Source organism: Triticum urartu, chromosome 2A, assembly GCF_056163025.1.
Source record: "Triticum urartu cultivar PI428250 chromosome 2A, HENAU_Tu73, whole genome shotgun sequence".
Taxonomy (NCBI): Eukaryota; Viridiplantae; Streptophyta; class Magnoliopsida; order Poales; family Poaceae; genus Triticum; species Triticum urartu.
Window position 1 is genome coordinate 665,297,312 of NC_141874.1, and position 14,210 is coordinate 665,311,521.

Consider the following 14,210-nt stretch of genomic DNA (forward strand, 5'->3'; position numbering starts at 1 on the left):
CATACTGCATCGTGTGCAACGGAGAACTGCATGTTGTCTACAGATGCGTACTTCATTGTGTGCAATAGAGTACAATGTATTCCGCAATTTTTATGAGTTTTTCGCTGTATTCTATACCGTGTATTTATTCACAATGTAGGTAATCCGGAACTGGATTGCTAAACCGTACTGCTTCGTGTAACGAAATGCACTGCACTTTTCTAGTGTTGCATACTGCATCTGTTTTTTGCTTGTACTTACTGCATTCCCTGGTACGGGAGGGGTAGGGGGGCCCTATTTTTTGTGTGGCACTTATTTGAATGTAGACTTTTTCTTTTCGAATGCGTTTTCTTAACATGCATGTTGTTTTTATTTTAACTTTTTTTATGAACTGCGTTTATTTTATTTTTGTTTTACCGACTGAACTTCATTGTTCTTCATAGAGAACTGCATCATGTGCGTTTTGATGTGGTCTTTCGTATTTTAACCGGACCATTTTTGGGCCGGCCCGTTTTATGTTACTTTTTGCCACACGCGGGCCTCCCGCTTGTCCATTGTAGGCGATCCCACCACTGACAAGGAGAGAGACCGAGAATAATCCCCTCTCCTCTCTTGTAGTTCCTCCCTCGAGTAAAACCGTCGTCGCCCGCAGCAACCACCATCGCCCGTGGAACCGCCGCCCTCAAGAGGTCCTTATTGCTGCATTCCGCGTCGTCGTCCACTCCGCTCCGCGAGCCCTTGTCGCTGCGCTCCCGCAGCCCTTTTGTGTCCGTTTCCGTCGGCGCACTCTCCCCCTTCCCCGCCGCCGGCGCCGCACCTTTTTTGTGGTACGTTCCTCTTGTTCCCGGTCTTGATCGTCCTCTCATCTTGTTTTTTGTTATTCTCGTAGTTGCTGTTGCTGTTTTTGCTTGTGTAATTTTTCTGTAGGCAGCCGATTTTATCTCGATTTTGTAGTCGATACTTGTGTGTAGCAAGGTGGATCTAGGGTTTCATGAGATTTATCGCCGATTTTGTTGCTTATATATGTCACTTCGTCGTTGTGCTGCAGGCAAACGCTATGTCTTCGCCGAGCAGAGTGGGAGGAGGAGTTCAGGGTATGTGGAGTGCTTATTTTAGGCTTTTGTTTCTTTTTGTTTGATGTTTATCTAGTTTCCACAATCATCCTGCATATTTGGTTTATGCTCTGTTAGTTGTCAGCGTTCGTTTGCATTATTTTTGTCATGTGATGTTTTGTAATTTCTGTTTCTGGTTCTTTTTGAATGAAGTAGGTGATTGTGGTTCTCATAATGATACACCAATTCGCTCTTGTTGTCCTGGTGGTAAGGATCATGGTGTGGAGGGAGGACATCAATTGAATTCGCCGATTGAAACTTCTCCCATAAGTGTGGCCCCTCCTTCTGGTATGTGATTGATTTGTTTATTTTTGTGTATGCTGGTTAATTCGATGTTGTACAAATTGGTGTTGCCTTGCTGTATATAGTCCGACATTCTTGTTGGGAAGAAACATGAAGTTAATGTATGCAGCACTGTATTTATTTTGTATATGTGAACTCCACTATATTTATGTGTGAACTGCATTGTTGTTTTATTCAAGTTTTTTGTGCAATGCATTAATTTTTATTTTTAGCTTATGGTTGGAGCACTGCATTTTATATGTCTAAGTGTACTACATTTGTTCTTTTTGTGCACTTTTTAACGACCATAGTCAAACTTCATTTTTGACGCAGTGTCTGTTTTGCATGCTGGGGCACCTGGGTTTGAGGAGGTTACTCAATTGATTGACCATTATTTTGCAGAGGGTAATGTTGATGTGAGCTTTGACCAGAGGCGACCCATTTTGTCTCAGACACAGTCGCAGTCTGTTGATGGTACAGAAGAAGTTACACAAGATCGGAACAACTTCGCGAATATGAGTTGAAGCAAAGCAAGAATAAGTTGAGGTTTGAAAATGACTCAAAAGAGTTTGCGGAGAAAGAGAAGCAGAGGAGAGCTGCAGATGGTGCCAAGGGTGCCAAATTTGCCAAGGTGAAGAAGCCTTCTTTGTAGAAGAAGGGGCTGAGTACTGTTGCTGACGAAGGTGGTACACCTCGGCGGAGTCCACGTGTTGCTGGCATGAACAAGAATCTTGGCAAGAGAACTGCTGAAGCTGGTGGAAAGGATGATCCTCAGTGCAAGCGACTACATGTCATTGGAGGTCCCAACTCTAATGATGATGACTTTGTGCTTGCTGAGTTTGTGAGGGATGTTCATAGTGGTAGACGCAAAGACTGTGGTTCATCTAAGAGTCTACCCAAGCGTGCCCGTGATGATGTCGATGAAGATGTTTGTGGTGACTCTGGCAAGGAGGTGGATGTTGTTCCAAAGGTTTTTTGAAGTGGACTGCATTTGTTTCCTTCATTGTTATTCTAACCGTGTTTTCTCTATCTCTTTTTTTATGGCTAGTCTTCTAATGTGGATTGCATTTCCCTTTACACAGAGGAAGAAGTCTAGTAAGAGCAATGCAGCTGAAGATGATGCTGAGGTAGATGATTCTCGATTTAACAAGACCGTATGTTTGTCGCTTCCCACTGTTTGCGAGGCTGCTGCCTTGTTGAAAGAGGCACACTGTAGTCGTGTTCGGGATGCTGGATTTGGTGTTATCTTTGAACTGACAGTAAAGAAAAATGTGTCACGCATTCTTATGTGCTATCTGATGGGAGTGATTGACCCTGCCACCATGATAATGGAGTTTGGGAATGGCAGGGTTCTTCAAATCAATCGTGATGCAGTTCATCACATTTTTGATTCACCCATGGGATGTCACACTGCACCCATGCCTGCTGCCAGTGGCCATGATGACTCGTTGAGTGCCCTCAAGGATGAGCTTGGGTTTGACCGTTCAAAAAGTATAGGTGTCAAGGACTTGCTTGAGAAGTTGAAGGTGTTGGTGGAGGAAGATGATCATGTGACTGTTGACCTTGCTGTGAAGGTGTTCTTCCTGATACTCTACCAGAATTTGCTGTGCCCCGGGCCTGCAGTTCGTTTGGGTAGAGTTGCTACAATGGTAGAGAACATGGATTATGCGGCTATGGCTCAGATGGACTTTTGCCAGCTTGTTGTTGATGAGTTGCAGGCAGCTGTGGTAAGGTGGCAAACAGAAGGTAGCAAGCAGAACTGTGTAGAGGGTTGTGCCATTGTCCCCCTGATTATGTATCTTGACTGCTTGAATCTTCGCAAATTTTCAGTCATGCACACGTTGACGCCACGTGCGTCATACCTGACGACCAAGGACCTGATGAAGTTATACAATGAGGATGTGCTTGTGAAGGGAAATATTTATTTGGAAACTTACAAATTTGGGAAGCTGCCGGTTAGTGCATCTGAGTTTTGAATATCAGTTTTTTTAAAGGTGCTGCCATTATAAATCTGAACTTTTATAGTGCTCATATGTGTACTTCTGTTTGCCTCTTGTCTTTTTTTTGTAGTGAAAGGCGTCAGTTGATATTGTGTACAACCGTCCCGTTGCAGTTGAACGCGGCAGCTCTTATGCGGGACCTAGCACTCATGCTAGGTTTTATGAGCCTATATGTAGCCAGCTTCCTGCCTGTGATGATGAGTTGCCGCGTACTCGTGGTTTCATGGCTCGACAGATGTTTGATAATAGAAGCTCTTCTAAACAGACATTTGTTGGCGGCAAAAAACACGAGGAGATTGATGAGCTTCTTCTGAAGGTTTTGAAGTTGACTGAAGATTTGCCATCCTCCGGTGACAGGTTGAGGACAGTTGCTGGTTTTTTCCCTGTTGGCCATGGCCCACGAGATGAAGATATTGTTGCTGCTCACAATTTTCATTATGGCGTGATTGAAAGCCTGAAGATTGCAGTGACGAATGTTCGGTCTTCACATGCTCAATTGAGACATTCACAAGAGGAAAAATGTGGTCGGTATGAGAAGGATGCTGGGCATATTTTGGATGAAATGAACCGTCGGGACGCTGGTGTTGGCGCTGATAATGTATGTTCTAGGTTTTTTGTGGTTTTGAACCTCTTTTGTGTACTATGTGGATTGCTCCTCACTTTTCATGTTTTTTGTGATAGGCTGGAGTGGAATCTTCTAGTGTCCATGGAACTAGGGACGATGGAATTGGTCAGGTACAAGTACTTCTTCTATGTCTGTTCTGCCATGCGTCCCTCTTCTTAAACTTGCACTTATTGCTTTCCATTTTTATTGTATTTTTTTGTGTACTTCGCGGTTGTAAAGTGTGTATTGCTTGTGTATATTTGAAGTTTTTTCTTTTTTGGTCGTTACCAACTTATATTTCGTTTTTGGTTTCTTATATGCCTGTAGACTGGTGATGCTGCTTGTGATGTGCACAAAGAGACCTACGATGGCTCTGGGAAGGATGAGGTCTTGGCTGATGCATCGTCCCCTCCGGATGTTGTAGCTGATAAGGTATAGTTGTTTTACTTGTTCTGTTAGTGTGTTGTAATCTAATTTTTTGTTTGTTGTTGTTGTAAACTTTATGTATGCTGTTATGTTCACTCGTATGCATTTTCATTTACATAATTTAGCTGCAATAATTTTACATGTGTGAGCTTCAGTGTTTGACTAAAGTGAACTGCATTCCTTTCTTTGCATGCGTGCCCATAATGTTTTACATAAGTGAGCTTCAGTATTTAACATAACTGAACTGCGTCATTTGACAAAGTGAACTGCAGTTCTTTTTTACGTAGATGTGGGTTGAAGTTGTAGTTGTTTTGATACACGTGGGTTGAAGTTGTTGTTATGTTAATTATCCCCACGCTCATTTTTGTGTTATTGTGTGTTTTTTAATCTTTCCACAACCTGGAGAAGAAAACGTGGAAGTTCAGGTTGATCTGAATATGGGCGGTTGTGCTGTTGATGGTGGTGGCAGTGTTGGTGCTTCTGCATCGGTAGCAGTCGACTGTGCAGACGCTTCTGTAGCTCAAGAATACCATGATGCTCTTTCCCCCAGTCGGAATGAAGACTCTGATTTTGTCATTGAAAAGCCGCTGGAGAATGTCGTCCCTGCTGTTAGTGTTGTTGCTTCCCCTGTTTGTCTGGCGGCCAACGATGTTCCTGAAGTATCAAGAATTGAGCCTCATGTAGCTGAAGTATCTAAGGATGTTGCGGTTGACCAGACTGTTTTAAATCCAAAGAATGCTGATGTTGCTGCAGAAGGGAAGTCCAGTGAGGTTGTGGTGGATTCGTCGCAATATGTCCAAGAAAATCTTTTGGTGAGCTCTGAAGAACAATAACATGAAGACTCTCACACTGAAGGCAAGAGTTTTGTTTCGAATAGTGTAGTTGAAGTTTTTCTCATTTCATTTTTTTAATTACTATGGTATATGTATTAGATGTTTAATGATAAGTGAAACTTGATCTTCTGTTTATGATTTTCAAAATAGCTAGCAGAATTTCCTTATCTTAATATTTGAACTTCATTATTTTGTATAAGTGAACTTCATCTTTTTATTACAGATGACGAACTTCCTGTTGTGACACCGTCGAGCATTGATCCAGCTCTTCTGAAAAGATACAATGAGTTGTACGCTGCTGTTACGATGGTTCAGAAGGACAAGAAGAAGAAGTATGGTTTTTTAGAAATTGTTTTGTTCATATGTATTTCCTAAATTTGGTTTTTAGCCCTTTTTCTTGGTTGTTATTTTTTTTAGTATCTTATGTTTTCAGTTTTTCATGAAAAATTCAGGGACATGATTGCTTTTAAAACTGAGTTGGGTGATATTACCATTGGCGAAGTTGGTCAATCCTTTTGGGATAAAGGGATGCTCACTACAAGACTTGTAGATCTTGGGGTTTCTTTGCTAGTAGATAAGTTTAAGGGATCTCCGACAATGGTTGTCCCATACCATATTTGTGTAAGAATGCAGAATTTTTTTTATTTTCTTTTCTGATTTCGTGCGACGGACATGTTTCCTTGAGCACTATTTGATTTTGGGTTTTGTATTGGCAGACAAATATTTGGAATGGTGGTACTATAGGTAGAAGTGTTAAAATGGTGTTCTCTTCAAAAGCCGAGGAGCATGTTGATAAAAGGGATATGGTGAGTAACGTTTTTATGTGTCAAAGACTATATTTTTTGCGTGTTTGTTCTTACAGTGTTCTGTTTCTTCTTCTTCTTCTTCTTATAATTTGTTTTTTTTCGTGCTTTGAACAGGTCCTTTTTGCAACTTTTGATCCACCGGATACAAGGGATGGCGTTGGTCATTATTGTGTAGTTGCGTTAAATGTGAAAGAAAGGCGGTTTGAATTTCTTGACTCGCTCAATAAACCTGGCTGCCCTGGTGCGATCAGGGTTTTTAGGAGGATGGTTAAAAATATCAAGCGTGCATGGAAAGAAGGAAGCTCAAGTTCCGATGAGCCGCTAAATCCTCCTACACTTGATGGATTTGTGTTGAAACATGTCATTGTCCCAATGCAGCCTAATGGGTGTGTTCCGTACAGCCCCTCTTCACCATACTGCTCAAGTTTTTTTTTAATTTTTAATTTTTGTGAAACTGATGTTTTTTATTCTTTTATTATAGGCATGATTGTGGATTCTATATGTTTCAATTCCTGCAGACTTGGGATGGTGTTCGAGTTGCTCAGTTTGGGGTGGAGCACATTGGCTACATCAGAAAGGCCATGCTCTATAGTTGGCTCACATCAAGAAAGTGTTCCCTTGATTTAACATCACTTTTAATTTTTGCAGATAAAGGTTGTTTTAGTGAACTTCTTTATCCTTCCTTTATTTATTTTTTGCCTACTGCTTGCTTCCGGTTCTTACGGGCTTTTTTTAATAGTTTGTTTAGTTACGTTCGTGATTTAGATTGTATGTGTATTTTTATTTGTTGTGTTAGTGAGTTGCATTTTTTATTTTTTGGGCAAGTGAGCTGCATTGTTCTTTACAAGTGGGCTGCATTGTTGTATACATTTTTTAATTCTGCATTGCTGCGGACAAGTGGACTACATTGTTGTATACAATTGTGCTGCATTCTATTCTTTAGTGAACTGCACTATTTTATTTTAATGAGTTTTTTGTTTTTGTATTTTTTTGTGCTGAGTGTTTCCATGTTTTTTCTTACACGGTTTTAGATTTTGATGGGGGGCTTCATGAAGGCTGTATGTCACTGTTTGAATCCCAGGGTTCTGATGTGGTTATGGAGGATTGCACCATTGAAATCTCTCCAGATAATTCTGGTTCTTTGGCTGGAGATGGTTTGAACATAGCTGTGGTGTCTGGACCTGATGGTTGAAGTGTTTCTTGCCCTAGCTCCCCACGTGATGTGTTTGATGTTGATGATGATGATTTTGTTACGCCGTGTCCTCGCGTCACGAGGACTCGGAGTGAAACAATTAATTGTCCTCCTGTGGATGATGTTGAAGTTTTTTCGAACAAGAGGGCAGGTGAGAGGGCTTTTAAGTTGAGATGCTCTATAGAGAAATTGAAGCCTCCGAGGTTCAAATATATTGATGAGGCGAGGAAAATAAAGGATCTTGTTCTCAGCAAAGAATTTGTAACCAAATACCACGAGTAAGTTTTTATGTGTGTGCCCTTGATTCTTTTTTGTGTGTTTTGTTTTTAATTTTAATTTCATTGATCCCATTTTCTGTATGTTTACTGCAGGAATGCGTTCTTTATGGTGAACAGTCCTTTTGGTGATCTCGATACTTACAATGTTGACTATACCTATAATACATTTGGCAAAGGAGCTTTAATGGATTCGTATCTCATGGATTTTGTCAGCAAGTACTAGAAGAAAGACGCTGAAATGGGTTTAGTTTATCATTCTGGTGAACGTGTGCTACTTTCACCCTTATTTATCATGGTAAACGTGTGCTGTCATTTTTTTCTATTCGTACTGGTTTTTTTATGTCCATGCCTGCATGCACTGTTTATTCTTTTTTTCATGTCCTTTTTTGTTCTTTTTTCTTTGCAGTATGTTCTTCAAATGGAAACATTTGTGAAGAAAGATGAGGAAGGAAACCCTATGTTGCCAGTTTTGCATAGCATGTTTGTTTTAGAAGATGTAGTTAACTAGTTCAAGGTTTTTGTGAGTGACGACGTAAACCTGTTGGATGCAAAACTGGTAAGTTCATTGTTTCCCGTCGTTTATTTTTCTGGTTTGTTGTATTTCTTTTTATAGTTAATTTTTTGGAGCAGTGGTTCTAGTGCTACGTGTTGAAATAAGTTTTAATTTTTTCATTTATTGTTTTTTTTCATGTGAACAGATTATGATGCCGCGCTCCAAGGATGGTCATTATTCCTTATACACGGCGAACCAGTATCGCCAGACGTTTGATATCCATGACACTAGGAAGTACACTGGCCATCCTGATGTCACGACAAAGTGGCGTAGGAGTGATTATCATTCAGATTACACTGAAGTGGTATGTCATTTTTTCTTGCCAAGTGCAAAGCTTTTTTGTGTTTCTCCTACTGCATTTTTTTAATAAACCGCACATGCAATGTTAGCACACATAGTACCACACTTGTTTATGTAGTGCACTGCAACATACGCATGACAGAACTGCATTTTTCTCGGACCCCCCGTAATCCATGTAAAAAAGGAGATAAAAGGAAATGACCACATGTGCATTTAAAAGAGGGACTGTCTACACGTCGAAAACAACTTTTGTATCTGAATCGTAATTTGATCTGTGGTGTGTGTTATTTTTACATTGTGCTTCCTTTTTTTTGCCAGATGAGGAGGATGACTCAGTTGCTGAAGGCGATTTATGGTGAAAAAATGTGTAAATCTAAGAATTACCCTGACTGGGTTAAATTGGCAGAGAAGCCCCCTTACCCGGTCGTGCCAGCACAGGGAGCAAACGAGTGCGGAATCTATGTTCTGAGGGTGACGCAGTTGTATGACGGCCAATGTTTAGTTGAGAAAATTATCAAAACCAACATAAAACCTTCTCTGTTTTTCTTCCTTTTCTTGTTAGTTTTTTTATTATTTTACCTTTTCACTTTTTCTTCTTTATGACAATCTTTTTATTTAATCACTGTCTGCATTTTTTTAATATTCTTTTTCAGCCTGCTGTTGAAGATTGGAAGGCGGAGTACATGTTCCAGCTGTTGTTCAATTCCTCGAACATGTTGTGTTATGGAGACATGCCGCTTGAGCTACGAGAACTGATTGCGGACCTTAGGCTTACTTCCCTGTCGCAATCGCAGACGCAGACGTAGTCGTAGACACAGTAATAATCTATATTGGTAAAAACCCTGTGTATGGACAAGAACTAGGGGTTCATGTTGTGTGCTGTGTGGTGTCTAAGGTATATAATGTATGAAAATATGTTTGTTTTACTGTTTGCTGTGATTCTCGTCTGCTCTTTTGCAGTAGTGTTTTATGGATGAATTTGTATCTGTATGTGTATTTTATATAAATAATTCATACATTATATATATGTGTATATTTTTATTTTTTGTTGACTTACACGTTCTGTTTGAATTGGCATTTTGACACGCTTATATGTATCTTATGTGTCCCATTTTAACTGCATTGCATGTGATACCGAACTTCTTCGTCCAAGAAAAGCACTGCATTTTGTCTACAAGTTTGTGCTACATCTTTTTTTTTCCAGCAATTTTTTACCGCAGACCCTGCATTCATGTGTGTATCCTGGAACTGCGTTGCTTTATGATACTGCACTGCTTTTCCTAGCCAGGTGAAGTGCGTTGCTTTATGATACTGCACTGCTTTTTCTCTGCCTAAACTAAGTGCACTGCTTTTTTGCCTATCCAAGTGCACTGCTTTTTTTGCCTAACCTTCAGTTGGTTATTTTTTTATTGTTTTGTTTTTGTAAGGTATGAGGGGGGCGGGGGTTGGCCCCCCCCCATTTTTTGGTTGACTATATATTTGTATTTTGCTATTTGTATTCCCTGTACTTAACGTACTGCATGGGTTAGTGCGAGGCCGAGCCTGGAACGAGCCAGAGCAGGCGGCGACGCGGCGTGCCGCGGCGCCGCATGCGCAGGCGAGTCCATCACACCCGTGCGCCTCCCTGTCTATCTTAGGGGTCTGGCTCTGGGGTTGCGTGCGTCCTATTGTTGGAAAAACAGAATGTCCGCACTGCGCCTGTCAACCAAGCGCACTGCGTGCGTTAGCGCGAGGCCGGGCAGGGGGGTGGGGAGGGGGGTCGTGACCCCCCTCCCCACCCCCTGTGAGGCCGAGCCCGGAACGGGCCGGAGCAGGCGGCGACGCGGCGTGCCGCGGCGCCGCATGCGCAGGCGAGTCCGTCACACCCGTGCGCCTCCCTGTCTATCTTAGGGGTGTGGGTCTGGGGTTGCGTGTGTCCTATTGTTGGAAAAACAGAATGTCCGCACTGCGCCTGCCAACCAAGCGCACTGCGTGCGTTAGCGCGAGGCCGAGCAGGGGGTGGGGAGGGGGGGTCGTGACCCCCCTCCCCACCCCCTCTGCGAGGCCAAGCCTGTAACGAGCCGGAGCAGGCGGCGACGCGGCGTGCCGTGGCGCCGCATGCGCAGGCGAGTCCGTCACACCCATGCGCCTCCCTGTCTATCTTAGGGGTGTGGCTCTGGGGTTGCGTGCGTCCTATTGTTGGAAAAACAGAATGTCCGCACTACGCCTGTCAACCAAGCGCACTGCGTGCGTTAGCGCGAGGCCGAGAAGGGGGGTGGGGAGGGGGGTCGTGACCCCCCTTCCCACCCCTGCGAGGCCGAGCCCTGAACGAGCCGAAGCAGGCGGCAACGCGGCTTGCCGCGGCGCCGCATGCGCAGGCGAGTCCGTCACACCCGTGCCCCTCCCTGTCTATCTTAGGGGTGTGGCTCTGGGGTTGCGTGCGTCCTATTGTTGGAAAAACAAAATGTCCGCACTGCGCCTGTCAACCAAGCGCACTGCGCGTTAGCGCGAGGCCGAGCAAGGGGATGGGGAGGGGGGGTCGTGACCCCCCTCCCCACCCCCCTGTGAGGCCGAGCCTGGAACGAGCCGGAGCAGGCGGCGACGCGGCGTGCCGCGGCTCCGCCTGCACAGGCGAGTCCGTCACACCCGTGCGCCTCCCTGTCTATCATAGGGGTGTGGCTATGGGGTTGCGTGCATCCTATTGTTGGAAAAACAAAATGTCCGCACTGCGCCTGTCAACCAAGCACACTGCGTGCGTTAGCGCGAGGCCGAGCAGGTTGGTGGGGAGGGGGGTTCGTGACCCCCCTCCCCACCCCCTTGCGAGGCTGAGCCTGGAACAGGCCAGAGCAGGCGGCGACGCGGCGTGTCGCGGCGCCGCATGCGCAGGCGAGTCTGTCACACCTATGCGACTCCCTGTCTATCTTAGGGGTGTGGCTCTGGGGTTGCGTGCGTCCTATTGTTGGAAAAATAGAATGTCCGCACTACGCCTGTCAACCAAGCGCACTTCATGCGTTAGCGCAAGGCCGAGTAGGGGGTGGGGAGGGGGGGGTCGTGACCCCCCCTCCCCACCCCCCTGCGAGGCCGAGCCTGGAATGAGCCGGAGCAGGCGCTGATGCAGCATGCGGCGGCACCGCATGCGCAGGCGAGTCCGTCACACCCGTGCGCCTCCCTGTCTATCTTAGGGGTGTGGCTCTGGGGTTGCGTGAGTCCTATTGTTGGAAAAATAGAATGTCCGCACTGCGCCTGTCAACCAAGCGCATTGCGTGCATTAGCGCGAGGCCGGGCAGAGGGGTGGGGAGGGGGGGCTCATGTGAGGCCGAGCCTGGAACGAGCCGGAGCAGGCGGCGATGCGGCGTGCCGTGGCGCCACATGCGCAGGCGAGTCCGTCACACCCTTGTACACTCGTGCACTGCTTAGCAAGACAACTTTGTACTGCATTTGTCAGTGTTCTGTACTGCTTAGCAAGACAACTTGTACTGCATTTTTCAGGGTTCTGTACGGGTGTGCACTGCTTTGTTGCCTCTATGTGCACTGCATTCGTCATAGTATTGTGCTAGTTAGGGGACTTTAGCATGTACCGCACTTCATGCACACATATAGTGAACTTCCTTGGAAGACTTTGGAGAAGTGCACACATTTTGTAGAGACCTATTATGGGACTGGCTGGGGCCTGGTTGTAACTGGGTGGTCAATTTTTTTCCTTATCTGAAGCATTTTTTTCTTTTGGAGTATATATTTTTCGTGGTCGTACAAATGATGTCATTTGTACTACTTGCACCAACATTGAGTACTGCACTGTGCGTACCAAGTTTGTATTTTGTGCACTGAGCGAAAGTTGTTGCAGCCCCTTCGTTCTGCATTTGTGCATGTACTGCACTTCATATTTACCCTCTGTGAACTGCCTTATATTTGTTATGTGAACTGTATTTACGTTTCTTTATAAATATTAATATTAATGTTCTTTTTCTATAATTACTTTTGTGGATACTTTGTTTAGTGAAAGCAATTGATCAGAAACAAACTGTGATACATAAGCAAACAACAGAAATAAAATTTAATGACAATTCTAAAACGACATTGTTTTTAGAAAAGAAATGTTCGATGTGATGCAATGGACATAATCAAAAGCTTGCATACATGAAACAAAGAACAACACAACGACTAATGTAAAGTGAAACTAAAATATAGCCCTGAATTATTTCTAGTTGCTGCATTGGATTACAGCCTTGTTCTTCTTCTGCATTGCTTCTTTGTCTCTTTTTGCCCTGCCCATTCCCATGATGACATCATGGATGATTCTCCATGACTCATATGTTGCGAATGCATCTATTGCTGCATACTTGATAAGCTTTTCTGGCAGTGGGCAGAATCCCCACAGAGTATGGTCCTCCTTGCGTTAATTTTTTTTCTTCATGTCATGGTAGTGAATGTCTATCATCCTGCCGGCAACATCAGCCAAAGAGTCAAACTTCTTTTTATTGTATGGGTCTCCCCATTCCACCTGAATATCAATGTAGTTGTCGGAGTTGATCTCCAAACCAGATAGCTTCAGCTTGCTTTTGTCTCCTTCAATGGCGAATCCGACGAAGGTGTACTCACCATTCATGAGGAATTTGTCTAGTTCCATTGGCCTGCAAGATGTTTGTATAGAGTGAATATAGTTTATTTTCTTAGAAGTACCAATGTTTTTTGTTTTTTCTGAAACTAAAATGCAATATGAGTATCTGAATCTCTTGCGTTGAGTAGTTGCTAATACTCTGTTCATCATAACTAGTAATTCTGATAATATATTGCATAAACAATGCATGTTCTGTGCATGATTGTATTTCTTGAACTGGATTTCATACATGTTTTGTATAGTAATGTTGCAGTTTTCTATTGTTCAGTCAAATATTTTGTATTTGGTAAAACAAAATAAAACTGCATGTATTGCTAGATCATATAATTCAAGAATCGAGCTATTGAGTGACATACATGGAGCCAGATGAAAATTGTCAATGAATTCAGATGCCATGGTTTTCAAAAATGAAAACCAAAGTTTAAATAGTGGTGATTGTAGTGAAGAAAATTTAAAATCAATATTGACAATCAATAGTATAGATTGATAGTTATATTCTGACCTGTCTTTAGCTGCAGAGATGTGGTAGACAAGGCATTCTTTTTCTACACATAGCTGGAGCACTGCTGCCCGCTGTGGCTTCATGTAGTGCGTGTACTCGACATCAACGCCGACTAGTTTGATGGGCATTCCGCCGAGCTTCCTCCTGAGCGTGGACATCATCTTTTCCACGTCTTCACCCTTGCTTGTGCAAAAGACGTGGAGCTTGTGGTTCCATGTAGATCGACGTCGTGGAGCTCCCTGGTGTACCTGCGGCGCTGCTTGTAAAGAGGTGCATCCGCCATGACTATCCTCTACTCTCTCGTGTTTGTTCTGGAGAGAAGAGGTTGGTGAAAGGAATTGTGGAGAAGAAGATGCAATGGGTTTTTTTGGGATACAAAGCAGTTGTGTTTTCTCCTCTGCTCTCCTCTGCTCTCCTTGACAAGACGTGGGAGAGGTGGAGCGGGGTGGTAGCGTGATGAAGCTCTGTTTTAAGTTACGTGGCAACTACAGAGAGGTTCTGCTATGAGGATGCTCTGTTAGTGCGTTGGAAATCTGGAACGTCGTGTCCTCTTTTTTCGTGACTTGTTTGGGTATGCACGCAACTGTCAGAAAATGTGATGATTGTGTTTTTGGTGAATTTTCCTATTAAGTGCACTTCTTTTATATCAGAACATAACTGTGTACGTCCACATAGTGTACTGCATGGAAATGAAATTTATTCTTCATGCACTGAATTATATCGGATTAGGATTGATACAGATGTAC

General features: G+C 43.6%; 1 protein-coding gene across 1 annotated transcript; it reads right to left on the reverse strand.

Moving 5' to 3' along the window:
* Positions 1 to 12,740: 12,740 nt before the first annotated feature.
* On the reverse strand, positions 12,741 to 13,625 carry LOC147986532 (uncharacterized). The gene is made up of 2 exons (XM_087542042.1): positions 13,465 to 13,625; positions 12,741 to 12,975 (listed from the first exon to the last, which is right to left on the reverse strand). The coding sequence occupies exons 1-2, from the start codon at positions 13,623 to 13,625 to the stop codon at positions 12,741 to 12,743; spliced, it is 396 nt and encodes a 131-aa protein (XP_087398168.1).
* Between the last annotated feature and the right edge of the window lie 585 nt (positions 13,626 to 14,210).